The following is a 24,446-nucleotide window of genomic DNA, read 5'->3' as shown; positions in this document are numbered from 1 at the left end:
CACACACCCCCCACCAGCATTCCCCACCTTAGTTCATGTCCATGGGTCACATATATAAGTCCTTTGGCTTCTTCATTTCCTATACTATTCTTAACCTCCCCCTGTCTATTTCCTACCTACCATCTATGCTACTTATTCTTTGTACCTTTTCCCCCTCTCTCTCCCTCCCACTACCTAGCTGATAACCCTCCAGGTTATCTCCATTTCTGTTATCCTGTTTCTGTTCTAGTTGCTTGCTTAGTTCTTTTTTGCTTTTGTTTTTGTTTTGGGTTTGATTGTTAATAACTGTGAATATGTTGTCATTTTACTCTTCATATTTTCATCTTCTTTTTCTTAGATAAGTCCCTTTAACATTTCATATAATAAGGGCTTGATGATGGTGAACTCCTTTAACTTGACCTTATCTGGGAAGCACTTTATCTACCCTTCCATTCTAAATGATAGCTTTGCTGGATAGTCATCTTGGATGTAGGTCCTTGCCTTTCATGACTTGGAATACTTCTTTCCAGCCCCTTCTTGCCTCCAGGGTTTCTTTTGAGAAATCAACTGACAGTCTTATGGGCACTCCTTTGTAGGTAACTGTCCCCTTCTCTCTTGCTGCTTTTAGGATCTTCTCTTTATCTTTAACCTTGGGTAACTTAATGATGATGTACCTTGGTATGTTCCTCCTTGGGTCCAATTTGTTTGGGATTCTCTGAGCTTTCTGGACTTCCTAAAAGTCTATTTCTTTTGCCAGCTTGGGGAAGTTCTCCTTCATTATGTTTTCAAATAAGTTTTCCATTTCTTTTTCTTCCTCTTCTCCTTCTGGCACCACTATGATTTGGATGTAGGAACATTTAAAGATGTCCTGGAGATTCCTAAGCCTCTCCTCATTTTTTTGAATTCTTGTTTCTTCATTCTGCTCTGGTTGAATGTTTATCTCTTCCTTCTGGTCCAAACCATTGATTTTGAGTCCCAGTTTCCTTCCCAGGAAAAGGAACCATCACTCTTGGTTCCTTGTACATTTTCCTTTAATTCACTTAGCATAGCCTTCATTTTTTCCTCTAATCTGTGACCATATTCAACCAATTCTGTGAGCATCCTGATTACCAGTGTTTTGAATGGTACATATGGTAGGTTGGCTATCTCTTCATTGCTTAGTGTATTTTTTCTGGAGCTTTGATCTTTCATTTGGGCCATTTTTTTAGCCTCGGCATACCTGTTAGATAGTAAGGGGTACAGCCTTAGGTGTTCACCAGGGCAGGGCAACCCACGTGGCTGCATTGTGATGCTGTATGTGGGGGAGGGATCCGAGAGAGAGCAATGCCACTTGCTCTGCTCTCTACCAGTTTTCAGTTGCTTCCCCCACTACCCACAAATTGGGCCCTTCTGGTGCTGATTCCTGGGTGGGTGGGTTTTGTGTACATTCTAGGACTCTGTGGGTCTCTCCAACGAACTCTTCTGTGAGGCTGGGAGTTTCTCCTGCTGCCACCTCAACCCCCACAGGTGTTTTCAAATCAGAGGTTTGAGGCTTTATTTCCCCATACTGGAGCCCCGGTTTGCACACTCTGTCTTGCTCTCCAATTGTTCCTCCCTGTTTATCTGCACACGAATGTGGGACTGTGCAGTCTGCAATCTGCCACCTTGCCAAGTCCTCCAGCCACCACCTTGCCCACCCCGGTCCTCCGGCCTCTGCCTTGCTGGGAGTCCTCTTTGCCCAGCTGCTGGTCTCTGCTCCTCCTACTCGTCTAGATGAATGTTTCTTCTTTACTCCTTAGTTGTCAGACTTCCATACAGTTTGATTTTCTGGCAGTTCTTGTTGTCTTTTGTTTTTAAATTTGTTGTCCTTCTTTCGGTTGTGCAAGGAGGCACAGTGTGTCTACCTGTGCCTCTATCTGGGCCAGAAGTAAAAGATAACTCTGTTTTCATCCCCTGTGTATAATAAGGCTCATCCAGAAAATATTTTGAAAAAATATAAGACTATATTGAAGGAATAAGTTTAATGACACATGGAAGAATACAAATCATTAAATGGCATATGTTCTCCCATTTCCTAGGTTTAGGGCTTCCCTGTAGTCCTCAGTCCTAAACAGTCAGTATTTTTCTTAAGAGCACTACACCAGCCCCCCCTCTCCTCACTTTCAGCAGATTACCTCATTGAATAAGTTACTGAAGAAACAAAAGCCATAAGGAACACGACAGCCTTCAAGTTCCCTTCTGTCCCCTTCACCTCTACACCTAGCCACATGGCACTGATTCTTGTCTGCGCCTTCATCATCTCAAAGAATTAAGCGGACGTGTAAGTGGTTTCTAGACTTTTCACTGTCACTGACAATGCCACAGTGAATTTCCTTAGGCCTATCTCTCTGTGCTCTTGCCTGCATCTAGAACCACCTATGTTCTTAAATTAGTTCATTTGATCTGCCACCAACCCCCACTGTACAAACTTTGAAACAGCTGAGCGACCACACTGTCTAGGTCAGAGGAAAAAACACATCAGGAGTTCTGACTTCCCTAGTGACACACTTACTGAGCTCACCTTTACAGAGACCCATCTATGTGACTGATTATTCAGCACACTTCACTGATGTTACTTAGATGTGGTCGATATGAGGTAATGTGAACAGACAGATGAATACGAAGAGCCTAATACTTGCTCTGTAGGTTGTTCATTATATTATGAGAATATTAGTTCTAAAAGCTCAGGATGCCAACCCCTTCTTAATAAAACATTAGTTTAGCTCCATTGGGTTGCAATTAACCTCTTTGTCATGAACTGCTTAATCTTAAAAATAAAAGGAAGTCACAGAGGCAGTCAAATCAATCTACTAGACTGCAACACAAGATTCTAACCCATAAGAAAAAAAGCTTATATAAACAATTATGCTCTTGGCCAAAGAGACTACATGGTATAATTACTCATATTTCATCTGTTGTTTCCTCTAAAGAAAATCATTGGCTTCCCACACGGCGAAGGTTGCTATTTTTGCTGTTATTTTCATCCTACAGAAATTTTTTTGTCTCAATTATTGGCACAAAGATGCCATAACTACATGGCACAGGATATTTCACACTGTAAGTGTTTTGGCAGTTTCACAATCCGTTTGAAAATACTACTCAGTATAAATGGGTAGAGATTTGGGCCATCTTTTTTAGAACACATATGGCTAATCAACAGAATGGATTTCTTGGCTGTAATTTATACACTATTATAAATGATGTTTCAGGTACCATTGACTGATTATCTGAGCAACAGTTCCACGACCTCAATACCAGGAACAAAAGATAAAAACATTTTGCCCCTTTGCATTATTATCAATAAATTCTGTTGGTTTAAAACAGTACAATTCTGTCAGAACCAGAGTATTCTCAACTTGTGCTTTATTATTTATTTATTTATTTTAGTGAAAAAGGAGAACAGGGGGAAATGGAGAATACCATTAAGGTGAAAAAACTGTAGAAAAAATGGAGAACACCTTGAAATCCAAACAAGTTTCCATGGAAAAGGATGAGGCACACAGTGCAACAGAAATAACGCAGGATTGGAAATCAGTCCAACTTTACACGGCAGGGCCTTCCACAGTAAAATGAAGATAATAACAGTAATTTCCAGAATTACAGAAATGAACGATAAAGACCATAAAGTTTCTGACACATGGTTAACTACTTCAAAACTAGTTTCCTCCCCCTCCAATGGTTTTTGCTAACATCCATCACAGTATAAATCAAAAGTATTGTTGATATCATTCAGTTCCACTCATTTTAAAGACAAAAATATAGACATGTTTCTTATATTACTGAAAAAATACAAATAATCAGAAGAAAACTTGCACTTTTACATATTTGTATGTCAGTGCTCCCATAAAGATGTGAAGAAAGGAACTCTATTTCCAGGACCTGAAACAATGCCTGTCCCATACTGTGTGCTTGACTTGTACTTTTGGTTTTTAAAATGAATAAAATAAGCAAGGAGATTAAAATATTCCTAGAAGAGTCATGAAAAAGCTTATGTTAAGTAACTCTGGTTAAGTAACCCAAGGCTAAATGAAAAGTAAATCTTGTTCTCAACTTCAATTTTCTAGCCACAATCCATTTTAATATTATGGTCTTATCACAAAATCTCATCTGCCATTTCCTAAACTCTCCATGGTCCTGTTTACTCAACTTAAAAGGTTAAAAGACACATTTTTTGGCCTACATTTCAAAAAATGCTTTTGTAGACTGATAGCTTTATAGCAATGGTAGTATGATTACTTAAAGGCATAAATATTTTATCTACACTGAATTCTCCATATTAAATTTATAGCTCAAATGAATAATAGAAAGCAGTTCATATATACCACTCATAGTTACTTTGTGCAATACTTTCTTCAAGAATCTGTTGTATATTTGAAAGGTATAATAAAATAAAAGTCTATTCAAAATAAGCCTTTCCTCTACAAAAACTGGAAAGAGATAGTTTAATTCTTTCCACAATTGGGTCTGATTTCCCACAGATTCTAATTTACATGTCTATCAAACACAGTTCAAAATCAAGTGGTCTGAGTTGCCTGGAATGTATTCAAATGTCTTTTTTTTTGTAAGAATGGATTATGCATTTATGAGACTGTGCCTGGCAAAGAACTCTGTAATCCTGATGTGCAGATGCAGAGATGGAGGTGAAAGCAGAAAAATGGAGGCATTAATTTGGAAAATAAAAGTCAACCCTAATATTAACATCCTTTCCACAACATCATTGTAAAATGCTGCCAACTTTCACTTTCCATAAATAGGCTACAAAGCTACTGACAGCACCGTTAATGTTCAGCAGATCAAAACTGTGCAAAAGCACTGTACTCATTTTGGCCAACATTAGCTGTGCCATGACATCACTTAGTGTAAATTAGAGAAAACAACAGATAATCATCAGCTGTTAGCTGTAGGTTTTTCATAGATGTTCCTTATCAAGTTGATCAAGTTACTCTCCATTCCTACTTTACTAAAAGTTTTATCATGAACGGGTTTGGGTTTTGTCAAATGCTTTTTTCTATGCAAACTGATATGATCCATTATGTTCATTATTTAGCCTGTTGATATAGTGAATTACAATGATTGATTTTTAAATGTTGAACCAGCTCTGCATATGTGGAGTAAATCCTATTTGGTCATTGTATGTAATTCTTTTAATACATTGTTAGATGGCATTTTGTTGCAGATTTTTGCATCTCATGAGAAATACTGGTATGTAACTTTCCTTTCTTGGACTGTATTTCTCTGCGTTTGGTATGAGAGTAATACTGACCTCACAGAATGAGAAGAGTTCTTTCTACTTATATTTTCCGAAAGATACTGTGAATTTGACAATGCAAACATATGTACCTGGTGTTTTCTTGTTTTGGAAGTTTATTAAACATTTATACAATTTATTCAATAGCTATAGGACAATTGAGGTTATTGCCCCTACTGTGCATTCTGATAGTTTGTTTCTTCAAGGAATTGGCCCATTTTAACTAAGTTACCAATTCAGTGGCTGTAGAGTTGTTCAAAGTATTTCTTCATGACGCTTTCACATCCATGGGTGTGTTCTGATGGCCCTTCTTTAATTTCTGATACTGGTGATTTGTATCTTCTCTATTTTTCTTGGTTAGCCAGGCTAGAGGTTTATTAACCTTAATAATCTCTTTAAAGAATCAGCTTTGGGTTGTAATGATTTTCTCTCATTTTTTTTTTGTTGGTTTGTTTTCTATTTCACTGATTTCTGCTCTAATTTTATTTATTGTCTTCAGCTTGCTTTGGCTCAAATTGCTTTTCTGTGGCTTACTTTCCTAAGGTAGAAGCTTCTGTTATCAATTTTATATCTTTCTTCTTTTCTAATATATGCATTTAATGCTACATACACATTTCCCTCTAAGCGTTGCTTTTGGTGCATCCCACATAATTGATAAGCTGTATTTTTATTTCAATTTAGTTCAAAATATTTTTCTAGTTTCCTTTAAGGTTTCTTCTTTGACTCATGAGATATTTAGAAATGTATTAATTTCCAAACATTTGGGGATTTCCTAGCTACCTTTCTGTCAAGAAAATTAAACTGATTTCTAGTTTAATTCCATTTTTGTCTAAGAACATACCTGGTAAGATCTATATTCTTTTAAGTTTGCCAAGGTGTGTTTTATGGCCAGAATATGATCTACCTAGTGAATGTTCCATTTAAGCTTGAGAAGAAAATGTATTCTGCTGCTATTGGATGGATCACTTTGGATTTTTAAAGAAACAAATAAGCATTAGTTAGAAGACTATTCCATTAGAAAACTATTATATTATAAATAGTATTTAAACTTATCCCAAACATCCTAGATACTGGGTGTATAAGTAAAGGCAGAGAAATAGGTAGGACAGGTCTAAAAGTGAATGCTTTTATCCATTCTTCCAGGAGCTGACTAAATACACACATTTTTGGAAACATTTCCAAGTGAACTGATCTATGTCATGCTTTCAGTGGTTTGCACACCATAAAATTTTCCTTGCAATTTGATACTAATAGGAAATCAAGCAGGTAGATAATATATATTTAATTTCATCTGCAGAAAATAGGTGTAATGCAATTTTTCTATAATTATAATTACGGTGGAAAGATTAAAGCTTTTATGGCAATTTTTTAAAAAAGAGGTAAGAAAAGGCAATGGCTGCCAAATGCAAAAAGGAAGATATTTAATTTATAGTCCCCTAGAGATCGTTAAAAATAATATTTCATAGAAACTTCTAAGGATATTTGAAATTCTTCATTCATGTGATAATAATTTCTAATTTAAACACAATGAAGAGAATAAAATGAGAGCAAAGGAGAGTAAAAGCACATGCCACCAACTACTATATTCTATAGAAGCCTCTCTGAGTATTATAGTCAATAAGACTCCAATTAGAATGTTTTAACCTTCCAGACACTCTCCTGATGACAAAATTGTTTTTTTACATAATCTAGCAATATCTACTCAGGAGAATCTACAACAACCAAGTACATAAAAGGTGAAGAGTAACCTGAAAAAGTCAACTAATTAAACTTGAATCAATTTAACAATCAACTGATCAACTGTGTTCCAACAAGACTTCACCAAGCCATCCTGCAAGTTATATTTTTGGTTTCTACAACTCACCATATTAGAAGTTGTTGAAATTCCCATTACATCGCTGCTAAATAAATAATGTTCTATGAAATCTATTCCTTATGTCTTTTCCCAATTCCTCTTATTATAGTTTAAGTAACTATCATTTTAACTTTTTATTTCATTCAAAAAATATAATGGAATAAAACTGATGCAGACAAAGACTAGTATGAATGTAAAGCAAAATAAGGGTCATGTAGTACAATTTTGTTTTCAAGTTTAACCAACGAATTTTATTAAAATAATCATAATATATTTAAATAGCCTAATTCTGAAGTGTAGTAATTCCTTTGAAAATTACCTTTTGTTGAATCATCTTCTATTGGCTGTTTGAACAATGTGATATCCTTGAAAGTGCATAGGAACAAGACCACCTTTTCATGCTCATTTCTTATTGGTGCAACTTGCATATAAAACCAAACAGGGGTTCCTGGAAGGGAAAGAAAGGACAATAGAGTGTGACAAAGCCACAGCAATGACTTGGTCTGCTGCTTTCTCTCTTCCTTCAGCTGCCAACTACTATGCCAGGAACTAGCAATAGAACAATAGTATTTTTATTGCCAAAAAGAATCCAAAAAGTTTTAATTTTGTATGAACTACCAGTTGCTCAATAAATAATAAGCATATTTTTCAACCCAAAATAGCAAGATTTGAAAGTAAAGCACAACACAGGAGCAGAAAGGCAACCTCGCTACTGAAGGAACTCCAGCATCACCTTTAGGCCTGACTCCCTGCTCGACAGCTGCTCTCTACAACTTCCTTTCAACATCCTCACCAAGTGTGACCACTCCTGCGGGCTTCTCCTTGTCACCTTGAGACCTGTTTCCAAGTTGACTTCAAGAATAATATCTGATGCTCTGGTGGGTATTCCTCTGGGAGGAACATGTGAAATGCTCAGGCAGACCTGTAAGACAGCTCTATGGTTTTGACTGGACCCCCACACCAGAGACACTTGAAGGCCTATGTACACAGAGCTCTACCTGAAGCCTTTAAAACAATATTAAAGAAAAAGAATTCCCAGCCCTTAAGAATATCAGGACTCTTTCTGAGCCACTTCTTCCTACCTCCCTCCTCGAGACAGGAGGCTGAACTCTGTCACCAGTTTCCCCAAACAAATGGCTCCTGAGACTCTAGAGGACAGTTTCAAGGCATTGCAGGCGTCAGTTCTGAACAAGTCGGGAACTGGCACTATGTCAAATAAGTATACGAAGGCAAGAGACATGCCTTCAAAGGAGTAATTATCCATTACATGATAAAACACTGAAGGGATATGCCATCAGAAACAAAACAACATATTCTTCACCATATTCACTCTGAGCCACAGTGCAGTAAAGCCTCTCCAAATATTCTACCTTTAACACATAAAGGCCTTTGTCAGATTTGGGGTTTGGGGGGTGAACTGTATGGCTATAAATAGTCTCTAGGTGAGACTTGATAGCCTGTTAGTGGCTACCAATTAAAAATCCAATAAGAAGAACCTCCATACCTGTGTTCAAAACTATCATGTAATAATGTCACCACAAAAGAGAATTTGCCGTTTAGGCAAGATGGGGTGACTTAACTCCTGGGTTCAAGAACTCAGAGAATTAAAGAGAGAAGATTTCTTTGGGGATACTCAGGTTTTGGGGGGGGTTCTCTTTTAAGATTTTATTTATTTTTAGAGAGAGGGGAAGGAAGAAAGAAAGGGAGAGAAACATCAATGTGTGAGAAAAACATCAATTGCTTGCCCCTTGCACACCCCCAAACAGGCACCTGGCCTGAAACCAAGGCATGTGCCTTGACCTGCAATTGAACCAGTAACCTTTTGGTTTGTGGGAAGATGCCCAACCCACTGAGTCACACCAGTCAGGGCAAGCTCTGACAACCAGGTTCTTTGCATCACCAGGAGGCCTACAGAAGGACATGGTCCTTTCCAAAATCATTACGGGATGACACAGAGACCTCAGAAACAATTATACCATCCATCTTCTAGAGAGGCTTTTTGTTTTCTGCTTCTTGTTTTACACAGCATGTCCAGGAACTGTGAGTGATGTGCACAGTTTCACAAATCGCCAGACCCAGATGCCAGAGATACATGGCCTACGGCTGTCCCATCGCAGTGAGTTTGAGGCCAAAGCATCAAAACAGAGGGTAAAGGGCATGAAACATTAAGTTGTTTTCCAAGATCTGTTAGAAATCTGAGTGGAGATAATTTTGCAGCTCACATCTTTCTATGAAAAGAGCAACATTTCAAATTGTGGCACACAGTCAGGACTATTTTCTTAAATTGCTTTCAGATATCATGGTGGACTTTTATCAAATTGAACTACAGGGCCATACTTCCTCAAGTAGGCTAGTACTTACAGACTGGCTAATGAAAAAACCATATTCTGAATTTGGGCTTCAGGGGGATGAGATATCTGGGAGGGTTGAGCAGAGAGGTTTGTCGTTACTGGAAATTCAAGGCAGCACCCTGGCATTATCTGGAGTGGGCCCATTACCACAGTTCTGCCATTGTGTAGACACAAAGAGCCATTTTCAATCATCATCTCAGAGCTGCTGTTTCTTTGCCGGTAGCAGAAACAGCCCCCTGCTACTCAGAGCAATAGGCTCTGAAGAATAGAGGTTGCAAACTGAAATGTCAGGCGTGACACATGTTAAATAGGATACCTCAATCTCCCCATTTGCAAAATGGTGTTTAACCTAATTACTTAATGAAAGTATTGGGAGGAGGTGGCATTCAGGCATTTCCAAAACAGTTTTCTACAGACATGCGAATTTTTCTATTAACATTTTACAAAGTCACAAGAATACACTCTTTTCAACTGATGTTGAAAAGCCTTCAACTAACTATTTATGAGATTTTTTTAAAGCTGTTTTTAAGTATAGTAGAACTCCATTATAATACATGGGTAATATTTTTCCTTCATATTAAAGGGAAGAAACTCAACACAGATACTACAGAGAGAGGAGTATTAATCTGGGTACTATAGGCTCTATCTTTTCCTACCTCTAAGCAGACGCCTACATGTATATGTACTTATCTGAAAAGAATCAGACAAGCCTCTACAAAGGTCAGATAATTATTTCAAGACATTAAATAAAGCAGACAATCTAAACCAGCTCAAAAGAAGACTTCTGAGGAGATGTAAAATTCAAGTTATCGCTAACATGACTTAAAGGATATAAGCAAACAGAATTTCCACTGAGGTATTTTTGAGAAACTCAGAAACTATAAACTGGTTTTCATGCTTCAAAATCAAGCAAAGATTTCTTTATTCTGCTTAAAGGTCAGAGTGATATGGTCTTAGCAATATGGAGTATTCTTATTTGCTAAACTTCAGGCATATATCTGAGTCATGTAAGGGATAACAGTAGTATATGAAAACAGAAGGGGATTTTGGCATAAGAATCTACTATTTTGGTGTAGAATCTATTGTCTTACTATGAATTATCAGTATGTATTTGGACCTGGTAAAAGAAAAAGCAGAAAACACATACAGCCTGACTTTTTCTTGTAGAGGATGGAGCTGATCATTCAAAATGGATCGTTTTTCTAGGTGACAAGCCAACAGACATTTGGGTTTGACTTCAAAGAGAACTACCTCTCAGCCTTAATTCTATTAATAAAATGAAAGATAAGATGTTAAGTCATTCCTTAGGTAAACCACTAACAAAACCACTAAAGGCTAATGTTCGCATCGCCAAGGGTACTACTGTGAAGCAATAACCATGGTTGTCGTTATCCCTATGATGGTCTATTAATTTAAAAAGACAAACTTAAGTTCAATTTCAAATATTCCAATGAGAACAAATGTGTGAGGTAAATTAGAAAGAATACTTTATGCTCCACAAGATCTAACAGGCACTCACTGAACAGGGAACAAGTACCTCTGTTGAAGTTAGAGTGAGAGCCAAACTGCATCAATTTCCACTAAAGATCATAATTGGCTTTGTTATCATCTATCAATAGCACTAAATAAATTGATCCAGCTTAGGAAGTAACTGTTCATTTAAAAAACACTCAAAGAATGTATAGTCTGCTACTTTGTTGTGAAATGGTATACTTGCACAACGCGATACTACGCAGCCATAAAAAAGAAGACAATTCTACATTTAGCAAAGCATGCATAGACCTGGGGAACATTATGTTAAGTGAAATAAGCCAGTCAGAGAAAGACAAGTACCATATGACTTCATTCATATGTGGAATCTAATGAACAAACTAACAAACAAAACATAGACAGACCCATAGCAGGCTAAGAGCTCTCGGGGATAAGGGGTGGAGGGATGGAGCTAAAAAGGAAAAGGACTCAAGGACACCGACAACAGTGCGGGGCTTGCAGCGGCTGGGAGAGACAGGGTAGTGGGTGGAGGTGGAAAAGGAAACAGGGGTGATAAATGGTAATGGGAACAAATATAGCAAAAGATCTGTAAATAAAGTCTTTTTTGAAATTTTAAAAGTCAATTTGCAAAAGCAGCAAAAAGAAATAAAAGGAAATATTCACAGAAAATTAATTAGAAAGAAGTCTTGACTGATGAGTGTACTAGCTGGTTTTTCGTTTGGTCAGGTTCTTCCACCATACTCTGGTGGAGAATTCATACCACAAGTTCTTAGGTTACTACACAATATATACTTGACCACTCCCAAATCTCACCCATAGGACAGCTCGTAACAGTCAGTGTAGATTTACGAGATATGAATGGCCTCTTCTAAAATAACGACTACTTCCTCTAGTTACACACAAAATAGCCTGAGCCCAACAAAAGGCTGTATTAGTGAAGATTCACCTCAAGTAGATACCCTATGTTCACATGTTATCAATGTATGATGTATATATAGGTAGTCACACTTATCCATGATACTAATTGCCTTTTTCTTTAACCCTAAGAATAATGGCCTAAGAAGAAATGAATAAATTTCTCTTATTTTTAGTTGCTGTCACATAACTATAGAATTGTTACCGTGAGAACTCTTGCCACCTGAAGCAAACACACACGCACACACAAAAAAATTACATCTAAAATGCACCATGCTTTTCTTCCACTCCAGGTTGCTTTTCATAGTCAGAATCACTGATTAATTTTGCTATCTAATTTTGCTTGCACCCCCCTGTCCCCACCAGGAGAAGGAACAGTTTTATAACTCTCTGTACTACAGCTCGACTACCACTTACCAAAATATAACATTAATAAAGGGTTGGTACATCTTATTGATAATTTAGATACCTACTGTTTTTCTTGTACAGAAGAACTTCAAAGCAGTTTGACTCGTAGTTGTCAAAAGTCTGCCTGACTTTCTCAATGGTCTTCTTGTCAGTCAATTCCCCATACATAAAACTGGGGAAAAAAAACAATCCATTTTAATTTTGTGTTGCTTTTCAAACACTACATAAAATCATATCGTTGTCTTTGTTGATTAAGTAATCAAATTTAGTAACAAAATATAATCTTGCTCCCACAAAATGAACTAAAATGTTTAAACCATATTTTCATCGTGATTGTTAAACTTCATGCTAAAAGCTACCTTTAGACGTTATTTCAAACTTACAGAAAAAGAGAAAGCAAGACGGAGTCCTCACTCTACACAGTTCCCATATGCACAGATTTCAGGTACTATGGTGTAGTTAAATAACACCAGCTTCCCAACAGCACCATGCAAATTTCAGTTACCACAGAATATGCACTGTGAATAATGGCATAAAGTTCAAACTTTGCTGTTAGCTCTTCAGTCTACACAGTGCTGGTAAACAACACATAACACATCATGATCAGAGGCCAATCGCCTCACATCTTCAAAGCCTGTCAGTACTGGTCACTGTGCATCCATTACTCAGTTCACACACGGAGGCAAAGCATGCAGCTGCGTCGCCTCCCTGTTTCCCAGTGATAAATCCACTTGACATTTTACAAACATGGAAATCGAAAGCAGGAAGTAGCCATCAAAGATTTAAGTCCATCAAAAACAAATGCAGATCATCATGCTGAAAGTGAATTTGATCTGAACATAAATGAAATAACAGAAGAAATAGATGAACGTGAGAGCACTGACATGACTGCCATTGAGCGACGCGACATCTGCAGCCAGAGGGACTTAGGGAAGGTGAACCTACCAACATCCATCAAGGAAGTCATTGGCACAAAAGGATCAAGTTTTCCCAGACAAAGTGACACAAATTAAAACAAAAACAAAAATAAAAAACTTCACATTACAGGAGCCCTATGAGATAGTTCACAATAGTAGTGACCATGGGAGAATAAAAGAGTTCAAGTTGATCCAGACTTAGAAAGGAGTATGACCATTTGCACAGAGATGGGAAAAGATATCTGCATGTCATGTTATACTACAAGAAAGCAAGAAACGTTCAAATGACTTGTGATAGTTTGTGCAAAGAAATGAAACACTTTAGTTCTCAGTGTTTCTAATGTCCTGAACCACAGTGCCCTAAATACTAGTTTTACAAATATTTTTATTTCCATATATTTATAACAGTAAGAGGGTTTTCAACATTTTGACATTGTTAAAGGTCACAGAACAATCAATTTTTCCAAATGTTTATAGTCCTAAGGAAAAAACACAATTTACTTTTATTACCAAATGTCAGGGTTCTATAGTTCAATAACCTAAAACACAATTATTCACAACTAATCAACATAAAAAAGTAAAAAACTATAATGTAACAAGCAACAAGGATAATAATTGTGAAAAATAAACTCTAATGGGATTGAAAAGTAAGTTACAACTTTAAAAAAGACAGTTTTGAAAATTAATGTAATACTACCAGTTAAGAAAAAATATAGCACAAGTTTGAGTCAATTAAAATTATGGAGAGAAGATGAAAACCTGCAATTTCTCAAATAAACTATGAAAATTCTAGAATATATTTTTCATTATTTTAGCCCTCCCAATGCTAAAATCTCCTATTATAAGAATATAAAGGCATTTTAAGAAAAAAGTCCCAGACTATTACAGTCTGAATGCTTTTTTCCAAATAGTCTCTTATTTCTTACATTGCTTCACCAATATTATAAATGACTTCTACAACTGCACTGTTTATTTTACTGCAAGGACAAATTCGACGTACAAAAGCAATCTATCCTACCTATAATACTGAGTAGTCACGATGTAGCAGAAACACTACTCCTGGAGGATTGCACTTCACTGGCAAGTGCTTAGCCCCTCCGACTCTTAGTTTCCTCACCAGCAAACAAATTAGCACGTGTGGTACAATGGCTGAGTGATTCCTGGAATGCTTCTTAGGGGTGGGGTTTGAAGAAGGCCCATGCAGCCCAACCTCACTTCCTCGCTTCTCCACAATTCTAGGACAGGGATTGGGCCACACCTGTTAATGGGGAGGGTCACTGGGTCACTGAGTTTTTATGGGAGATGCACATTCTTTTGTACATCTTCTTTCTTTGCTAAACAATGAGGCTGAAGTATAAACTCACTCCAGTTCTCCTCCTGGATAATCTGGCCATTTTTCTTGCCACAGAACTAAGTGATGATAAGAGTGAGGGAAAAATTTTGGTTTGATCTTGATCCTGAGAGTAAGGGAAAAATTTTCCTGGGGCCTGGCCTAAGCCACATCCCGCTTGCCTGGACAGTTGGCAGTGTATCTTTCAAGCATAGTCTGTCCTAGGAAACTTCTGGGGACTCGTGACTTCAGTTTATAGCGCAATTTGCTGCTTATTTTTGGATCCCTTGTTCTGCCATCAAAATCTCACAAACAAGACTCATATGATACCTCACACTAGGGATGGCTATAATGTTGATAGACCTTCAAAGGACACAGGAATCTTACAAACTAAAAGAAAAAGTGTAACCTAATCATGAGATCCACTAGCTACCTCAATCTGCTAAGGGTCAAACAATGTTCCTAAAACATCGCATTCAGTCACCACTAGAAAAGAACAATATTATCTTCAGACTGTAGTCCACAGACTAGCAAATGCTTCATCACAGAAACTATACAGATTGACTTAACACAGTTAATTGGTAAATGTGGTCCTCAGCTTGGAACCAGCCACCACAGTAAAGTTAACATCGCAAAGTTAATGGGAGGGTGGGCTGAGACCTATAGTCCAAGGGTCATAAAGAAGTCTGAGGAGAAGAATAAAAGGAGAATTTAGAAACAAATAAGAACACAGTTTGGAATAATTCAAAGCATTACTTTACATAGTAGCTTTTACCCAAAGGTTCCACAACCTATTCATTTATATGGGCTTAAAAGGACTCGGGTAGAGTCATAAGGAGTAGACACACGACATGTAATTAAGGGAATCTAGGGACACGTCTGGACATCCCTAACCTTTGGAGCGTGAGCATCACGGAGGCACCTCTGCTCTCCACCACTTTGCTCAGGGCCGCTGTGTGAGGCAGAGATCGCAGCCAAAGGGAAGCTGACGGACGTCCATCATGTGTAATGTGCTCTTGTTGGCTGAGATGATCTCGTGTTAATATAACTACTTATGAAATACATCCAATAAATGGTCTTTTAATATCTCTGCTTCGTTCCCTAATTTGATAGCTTGGGCAAAGGATTATTACTGGGCCCTTACAATGAAAAAATGATTTTGAAGGCATTTATCTACTCCAGTCCTCCCTACCAACATGATTACTCTTGTCAGCCCTCTATCCTAGAAAAAAATGCAGAATTGGCTGTTAAAGTTTCAGGCTAATAAAAGATTAAAATGGGTGCTGATTGGGTTTCTACCTAAGCTATGATAGGTTGTCTTAAATGTCAGGATCATGATATAAGAGCATACGCTTTTAAATGCCATTCCCCTAAAAGCTATAACCGCCATTACAAATGTAGTATGTTTTGTGTCCTTCAATAAACAGCCAAACAATCCAAAGACACAGAATGCAATTATTAGGCAATTAAGTGGGCTAGAAAATGTGTTTTTAACTTTAGTTAAAATAAGAATGAGACAATACACAGAACACATCAGTTTTATTAAAGGAGAAACTTAGATACTGCTATAAAGTACAAGGTTGTAAGAAAACTGAACTCCTCACTCATGGCTGGTGAGAGTGGAAACAGAAGGCAACTCAACAGTAATCTGAGAGCAGTTAGTGTTCAAATTCTGTGTATGTTTTTACTATCCAGTAATCCTACTTCTGGGTATGGACAGACAACTTCTCACATGGGGTCACAAGATATCTATGAGGATGTTTATCTCCACGTTGTCTGAGGTAGCAAAATATCAGAAGTCAGAGTTCATGACTAATAAAATAGATAAAATGAAGGCTGTGAAGTCTGCAGACTACGGCAGTCTACAACAGACATAATGAAACAGATTATCATATAGCAACACAAAAAATCTCAAAAGCATGTGGAATGACAAAAATAAAAACTATAAATCTCACTGCACGGTATGAATTGTATGGGCCTTAAAAACAAACACAAAGCAGCATAATTAAAGAACACACATAGTTAATAAACAAATAGAAGACAGACTAGAAAGATATATAACAAACACGCTACAATGAAAAACTATAGAAGAGGATGGGAGAGGTAATAAGTGGAGAAAGTAATGAAATAGAGAGCCCCCCAGAAAGAGTACAGTGATAATATTAGGACAAACTGAAGAGAAAGTTTAATTACATTTTGTGCACCTGGTCTAATGGAGAAAGGGTTGGAAAGGACAAGAAAGGGAAAAAAACAGGAGAACAAAAGAAAGAAATCTTAGCCTCAATATTATAAAATTATGAATTACCATTTTTTTCTTTTCCCATAAAACAATTCATATTTGAACAATCACAAATGGAACAAGGAATCTTTACTCAGTTACAACTTTAATCCTATTGACTTTAATCCACCTAATACAAATTATATATAAAGATGATTCTTTTTCTTTGGCATATAAACTCTCTCTCTCTTTTCCACACAAACTGACACCCACTGATTTGTAGTTTCTTATTTTTACACTCAGTCTTTTTCTAAAACTTGTCATTAATAATAATGATCAATCAAATTCTTTGAACTATTTGCAAGGCTAACCTCAGTGTCAAATAATTCATCTCTATATTCAACTGGAATTCAGTAATTCCAAAACTCTATAACTATTAACACTGCAGTTCTACATGTGTACATATATGTAGACAGACATGTCCTCTTATTTCCTCCTTCTGTTTCCTTCTGTCTTGTATTCAAAGGCTCTTACAGATTTATACAGGGAATTAAAAAAAACATGTAAAAAAGAGAATCATGATACAGATAGTGGTTTATAAACTGGTTTTTATGTTTGGTTGGCTGCTTGGTTGGTGATGGTTGTTTTTTGTGTGTGTGTGTGTGTTTTTTTTTTTTACTTAATAACATGTTGTCAGCTTTTCTAGTATCATTCTCCTTCCAACATGTGATTTAGTAAGTTAGGGCTCTGCCATGATATTTTTTTAACAAATCTACTACTTAGACACTTGGATTATTTTTAGATCTTGTTTCTTCTAAAAATCGCTGTGGTAAACACAAAATGGGTATAGTTTAATTTTTAAAAGGGATGAGAAAATTTCAAAGGGGAATGCATTAAGACAAATATGCCACTCAGAAAACCTCATAGGGCTCAGATTTCATTTGCTCACATGTCAGACGCTAGTCTTCATTGCCCTGTGAGGACCCTAAACTTCCTGCAATTTTTAGATTGTGTAAACACACTGGGCATTTTGTGCAATCAAGTGAGAACTGTTTATGTAAATAATATTACCATTTTGAAACTAGTCTCTAAAAAACAGTGAAGATGAGTTAAGGGAAGACACTTTCCCACAAAGAAAAATGAAAAAGCGTAACATAATCCAAAGCTCTCTGCTCTCTCAACCACCTTAAATACCATAACACTTGGGATGAAATACAATAAATAAAAGGATGTTATACGGAGGTATGTAAGACCCAGGTTAGGGTTTATTGCAAAGCAAGCCAATCTAATTCAACAAATGCTGACACAAAACGCTGAGCTGTGTCTTGCAGTGCATGCAAAAGTGAACAAGATGAAATTCTTACTTTCAACACAAGTATAATGTGGCACTGGTGGTTGGAGGGGCAGAGCAACTCTCCTAGAGAATAGATAGAATATACTAATATAGCACGCCAGCATTTTTAAATGAACGTTCTGTAGGGAAAACTGTACCTGCCAAAGAAAACAGGCTGGGGGTGGGGTGGGGGTGACATAGACATACGGGAAGAGAGGGCAGCAGGACTTCCCAATAGATCCAGACACGACAACAAAAGCAAGAGCAATTAAGAACCCAACAGGAAAGGAAAGCGAGTTAGTTTAAAGCCAGATGATGATGCCACATGGTGAACCCTCAGGACTGAGAAATGGAAACCACATCTTGCAGAGAGAAACATAAAAACCTTCAGGTGAAAGACATCATCTGAAATAGGCATTGGCATCATGATGGGATGTCCAGAGTCCAAGGAGAAATGGGTATGGGAGAATCTCCATGCCCTAGGTTCTGCAGAGCCTGCTCCATCAGTAAGATCTACCATAAAACTAACCTCTTCCTAACCTAAACCCTCTTGAAATAAAAGGGCACAGAGATGCTCAATATAAACCTTAACCGCACAGAAGTTAGGACAGGCACCTTGACGACAATGCTAGCCCAAGAGCTAATATCTACCCAACAGATAAAAAGGCACAAAAGGCATCTGTGTTGCCAAAAAGAGCTTCTCCATGAGAGGCCATAATAGTTTATCAGTCTGTTTACTAATTTCGGACCTGAGAGTGAAGACCCAATGTGAGAATGATTTGGTAGAGAAAAATGAGGATTGCTTGGGAATGAATAAATAAAAGAAGGAGATGTTTAAACAGATTATTTCTCAAATCTGGCTAAGCTTCAGAACCAGGGGTCCTGTGACTCAACTCCATTATGGCACTACCTAATGGCATCAGATTCCACAGGTTAAGGGTTCAGTCTTAAAGGATGCATACTCTCTCCCTCTCCCCCCTCCTCCATCAGATGCCACCAGTCACAAGCCCTAGTTGTCACCTGTACTTCTGAGGACATGCAAATCAGAGGTTCCCATAACCTCCTCCTTGGATTTCATAAATTTGCTAGAACAGCACACAGAGCTCAGAGAAACATTTGACTTATCAAATTACTAGTTTATTTAAAAGAGATATAACTCAGGAGCAGCCAGATGGAAGAAATGCACAGACCAAGGTATGGGGAAAGGGTGAGGAGCACAACACCCTCCCAGCACCCCCAGCTATTCACCAACCGGGAAGCTCTCTGATCCTTTTGAGTTTTTATGGAGGCCGCATTACATACTCTCAATTGATTAGATCATTGGCCATTGTTGTTTGAGTCAAGTTCCAGCCCCTCTCTCAGGTGACTGGGAGGGGGCGGGGGCACGTGGAGGGGGGTGAAAGGTACTGACAGTTCTACCCCTCTAATCATGTGGTTGAGTCCCCCAGCACCCGGCCCTACCTCCTCAGGTTACACCTAAGGGTTTTCTGATAGTCACCTCACTAACATAACAAAAGACATCTTTATTGATCTTAATTGGAAGCCTTTCAGGAGCTCTTTGCCAGAACCTGGTTTGAAGACCAAATGTATATTACACAGCATTACATCATTATGAGTCTAAGTCAGTTTAAGCCTTTTAAACCACATCCAGCATTATATTTCAGAAAAGGTTCCTGAGCTGTTCTATTACGTACCTGCAAGTGCTGCTTTTCTGCATGACGTCAGCTCGATGATACCCAGAGAGTTTGCAAAACCCGTCATTACTATAAACCACAGGCCAGTCTACAATCTGGGCATTTCCCAGTAAGAAACTTGATTCTAAAGAAGAAAGAAAAAAAGGAAGATTTTTAGCTTCATTCATCAATGTACTTCTTTAAAGTAATCAAAAAAATAAATTCATAAAGATAGACATGCAACTGTGGTGTGCTACGGTACAAACAATAAAACCTATTCTAGAAATTGACATAGAATGAGTTTAGCATGATCATCAAATGAGATCTGCATTAAGTTCAAGATTTGCATACAAACTAAAAACTCCGTGGAAGAGAAACCAGTTTATATAATATCTCTTTCTATTCGTGTATACTCTAAGCTCTGAAAACAAAGTATGGTTAATATTAAGTAAATGTTAATGACTATAATAATTATACCTAAAAGCAGGTATCAGAGCTAGTCACTTCTCCACAAAATGAGATATTAGACTTAATAACTGAAGCAATCTTAGACGATTCCTCCAAAATTTCTATTAATGTAATTTTGGACATGCTGGAACAAATTTGATTTACCTTAAGAGGTTTAATTTAAAGTAACATTGTAGAGTTCCTTTCTAAAATAAATTATTCAAATATATTATTTTCATCCATGTGCTACAACAAAATTTAGATGCAGTCTTTAGTCTAAATAAAGAAACATTTCCAGTCTATTTTACATAAAGAAGTGGTTTTGTTTTATGTATAAAAATTAATACAAAAATAATATTTTGTATCAACCTTGATTGAACATACAACAGTCTTAGGCAATAACTTTAGCAATATTTAGATAACATGATAAATATGTTAACATTAAAATGAATTAAAATTAAAATAATATTAAAATAGAAAAAGAAAACTATTTTTCAAATAAATATTTTAACAGCATGAATTTTTAAAGAAACACCATATTTCAAAATACTCAAAATTTCTACTTAAAATAATATTTGAACTATATTCAGAATGGTATACTAAAAAGGTTAATTAATTTATGAATAGAAAACTTTAAATCCTGACTCACAGTTGGTCTGCATAAAAATCACAATGCAATTCAACATTTATTAAATAGCTGCTAAGTGAAGGCACTACTCCAGGTCAGACAATGGGCTACTATACAGATCAATAAAACATATCCTTTACTCTCGATGAACGTATACGTTGAGAAAAAAATGTTATATAACCAATTACAATTTAGCAGAATGGATGTTAAATCAAGAATCATAGTACAAAATATGGAGAAATAATCTGTTTCAAGGCACTAAAAACCAAACAAAGGTAGGCAGAACCTGAAAAATATATTCATTGAACTGTCCACTCCCCTGTGAGCACTTCCCAACTTGTAGGAAGTTCATGGGAACAGAATTCTAGCAGGAAAGTCAAAGGTCACAATTTGGGGCTGCCAGAGCAGCTTGAAGGGAAAGGAGGAGATGCTCTGACTATAGAGCCATAAATGTATAAACGTATATAGAATTGATCTCAAATCCTTACCTGTGACCTTAACTGTATACACACAGGATAAGACTGCAAAGGAACTCAAACTGTATACACACAGGATAAGGAACTCAAAGGAACTCAACCCTAGAAAGGACTAGAAGACTAAGAGGCAGGCAGAAATTGCACCATGTCCTCAAGGCTACATGATAAATTTCAGAGTTCAAGTCCTATCAATCTGAAAAACTTGGTAAATTCCTTAAGATTTACATGCTTTAGGAGTAAGAAATAAGTCCCAGGATAAAGGTTTACGACCTGGAAATAAGATCAAAAATGTAGAAGTCAGTCTCAGTCTCTCTCTCTCTCTCTCTCACAGCTAAAATTATGATCAAGATGACCCACCAATAATTTAACTACCTGCTAAAATAAAATGTTCCCCTCTTCAGAGAAAAATAATAAAATCCAAACTCTCCACAATGTATCAACCCAATGCTCAATATACAATTAAAACATGAGGCATGAAAACACAGCTGTGACAACTATCAGTGATAGAGGAGTAATTAAGAGGTCAATACTTTGAACATAGAAATAAACAATACAATCTCTGAAATTAAAAAATAATTCACTGAATGGGTTTAATAGTAAATTAGACCATAAAATATAAAGGCAAATTTAAAAATGTATCATGAAAGTTATTGCAAACTGAAGATAAAAGAGAAGCAGATTTAAAAGATGTCCTGTGGGACAATGTCAAGCAGTCTTAATATGTGTAGTTTAATCTGGAAGGAAAAGTAACAGAATAAGGCACGAATATTACATGGATAAATGGTGACTAAAATTTTTCCAAATAGCATAAAAAGTAATCCACAGATCTTAGCTCAGTAAACCTCAAGCAAGATAAACACAAACGAAGCCACAGTAGGAAGATAACACTAAAACTGCTGAAAATAAAAAGTAAGAAAAAAAAGATACAGAGCCTCACATAAAGGGTCAACTGATTTTTTTCTACAGAGATGCCAGGCAGTTTAAAGAGTTAAAAAAAAGTCTTTTCAATGAACTGTGCTGAAACAACTAGATATCCACATAAGAAAAATTTGAACTCTGACCTCTACCTCACACCACATACAAAAATAAAAATAAAAAAAGTTTTAATGGGTTATTGACCTAAATACAAAAACGAAAGTTAAAAAGAAATCATAGGAGGAAATCTTTGCAACTTTGAGGAAGACAGAAATTTCTTAGATAAGACTCATATAGCAATCATCCTTAAAAGCATATGTGGGTAAATACATTAAGCATCACCAAAATTAAAATCAATTGCTCATTCAAGGACACTATAAAGAAAATAAAAAGGAAACCCACAGACTAAGAGAAAATATTCACAATATAGGCATCTGAGAAAGAACTCCTCTCCAGAATATACAAAAGATTCCTATAAACAGACAAACGACCCAATTAAGAAAATGAGCAAACAATTTGAAGACATTTCACAAAAGAAGATATACAAGCCAATAAGCACAATGAGATGCTCACCATCACCATGCATCAGGGAAATACAAGCTAAAAGCACAATGATATGATATATCACTGCTCAACCCCTAGAGTAGTTATAAAGACTAACAGTACAAAACGTTAATGAAAATGTGAACAACTCAAACTCTTTTAAAATGCTAATGCAAATAGAAAATGGCATGATCACTTTGGAAAACAATTTATTTGCGAAATATCAGGTATGACCCAGAATTTTCACCCGTAGGCATTAACTGGAGGGAAATAAAAAACATATTTTTAAAAAAGACTTGTAGAAAAATGTTCACATCAAATTTATTCATAAGAACCGAAACCTGAAGGCAATGCAATGTCCATCAACAAGAGAATGGATTAAAAATTGTGGCACAGTCAAACTCCTGTTCAATTGTGGAATGGTAGAGAAACTGCCGGGAAAGAGACAAAAAGAACTTTCTGGGGAAGGTCATTGTTCTCTGTCTTTATAACGGTGTAAGTTACACAGATATATACACTTTTGACAAAGCTAACTGAACTGTACATGTAACATCTGTGTGTTTTACCTCATATAAATTATACTTCAACTTTAAAAGAAAACAGAGGGAAGACAAAGGACCAGGGAGCCAGAAGTTTCAGGAAAACAGTGGCATTTGAACTGAACCTTAACTGTAAGAATGGCAATACCACCTTTCCTTGGTACATAAGGTGATTAGAGTAGAAAATGAGCTAATTTCCACAAATGCTTCATAAAAAAATGAATTTCTCTATAAATACCTGATAGTTTCTTTCAGGCATAGCATCAATTATAAATATTTGTAAGATGATCACCAAAAATTGGTCTTCTTTCCCATTTTAGCCCACACCAGGTTCATGACCAGCTACCTGTGGCAGTCCATACAGCTCGCCACAGGGTCTCCCTGCCTCACAGCTCATCCTGATTTTCAGTCTGATTTTGTCTGATTTTCAGACTAATGTTCATTCGTCCCTGTGAAGCCCTGCCTCCATTCTACTACTCTTCATACAGACCCCCAACTGGTCACACTGTCAAATCCTCTCCCAGACTTACAAAACCCTCTGAAATCCAGCCTCACCCTTCTTGCCTAACCAAACGTATTTCTCACTACTCTTAAAGTCTATGCTACTCAAGTTAGGCCAGTCCCATCATTGCGTCCCCGAAATACACTCACTCATGTTGCCCACTGTCCACCTGAAACACTTCCTCCATCCCTTTGCCTATCAAAACTTTTAAGAACCAGCTCAACTCTACTTTCTCTGCGACACATTCACTGTGTACCGCTCAGCCCACACCCCCTCTGGCTACCACCATTTCTGCCTCCAGCCCTTCACCAGACAAACTCACCATAAAAGTTGCCTGTCCTCACTGGTTCCATCTACACAGCTCCTATTCACTCAACTCACTCCTTTCTGGCTTCAGTCTTCCCCACTCCAAGACACCCAAGATCACCAATAACCTCTTCACATCACCAAATCTGAAGGATGCTCTTTACTCATTTCACTGGACAATCCAGAAGCTCGGTAACCATTCCCTCTTTTAAAAGTTCTCAATCACTAGCTTTCATAGAACAACATTCCCCTATTTCTTTGGACGAGCCTCCATTTCCTTTGCAGCCTCAGCATTCTTGATCCAGTGATTACATATTAGAGCTCCTCCGTGTCAGCTCCTCTCATACTTCAACC

The 24,446-nt window shown here is 37.0% G+C and overlaps 1 protein-coding gene across 1 annotated transcript in view; it reads right to left on the bottom strand.

The window, feature by feature from the left end:
- The window catches only part of KCNH5 (potassium voltage-gated channel subfamily H member 5), a 266,667-nt gene that overhangs the window by 223,919 nt on the left and 18,302 nt on the right, over nucleotides 1–24,446 (bottom strand). The window contains exons 2-4 of the mRNA XM_037031623.1: nucleotides 19,758–19,881; nucleotides 12,331–12,437; nucleotides 7,420–7,548 (exon numbers count right to left, since the gene is read on the bottom strand). Coding sequence (XP_036887518.1) covers nucleotides 7,420–7,548; nucleotides 12,331–12,437; nucleotides 19,758–19,881 — 360 coding nt within the window. The remainder of the gene's footprint in view (nucleotides 1–7,419; nucleotides 7,549–12,330; nucleotides 12,438–19,757; nucleotides 19,882–24,446) is intronic.

Source organism: Sturnira hondurensis, unplaced genomic scaffold (genome assembly GCF_014824575.4).
Source record: "Sturnira hondurensis isolate 20B ecotype Veracruz unplaced genomic scaffold, ASM1482457v3 Scaffold0021143, whole genome shotgun sequence".
NCBI classification, from domain to species: domain Eukaryota; kingdom Metazoa; phylum Chordata; class Mammalia; order Chiroptera; family Phyllostomidae; genus Sturnira; species Sturnira hondurensis.
Note: the sequence above shows the minus strand (reverse complement) of the source record. Positions and strands in the feature narration are given on the sequence as shown.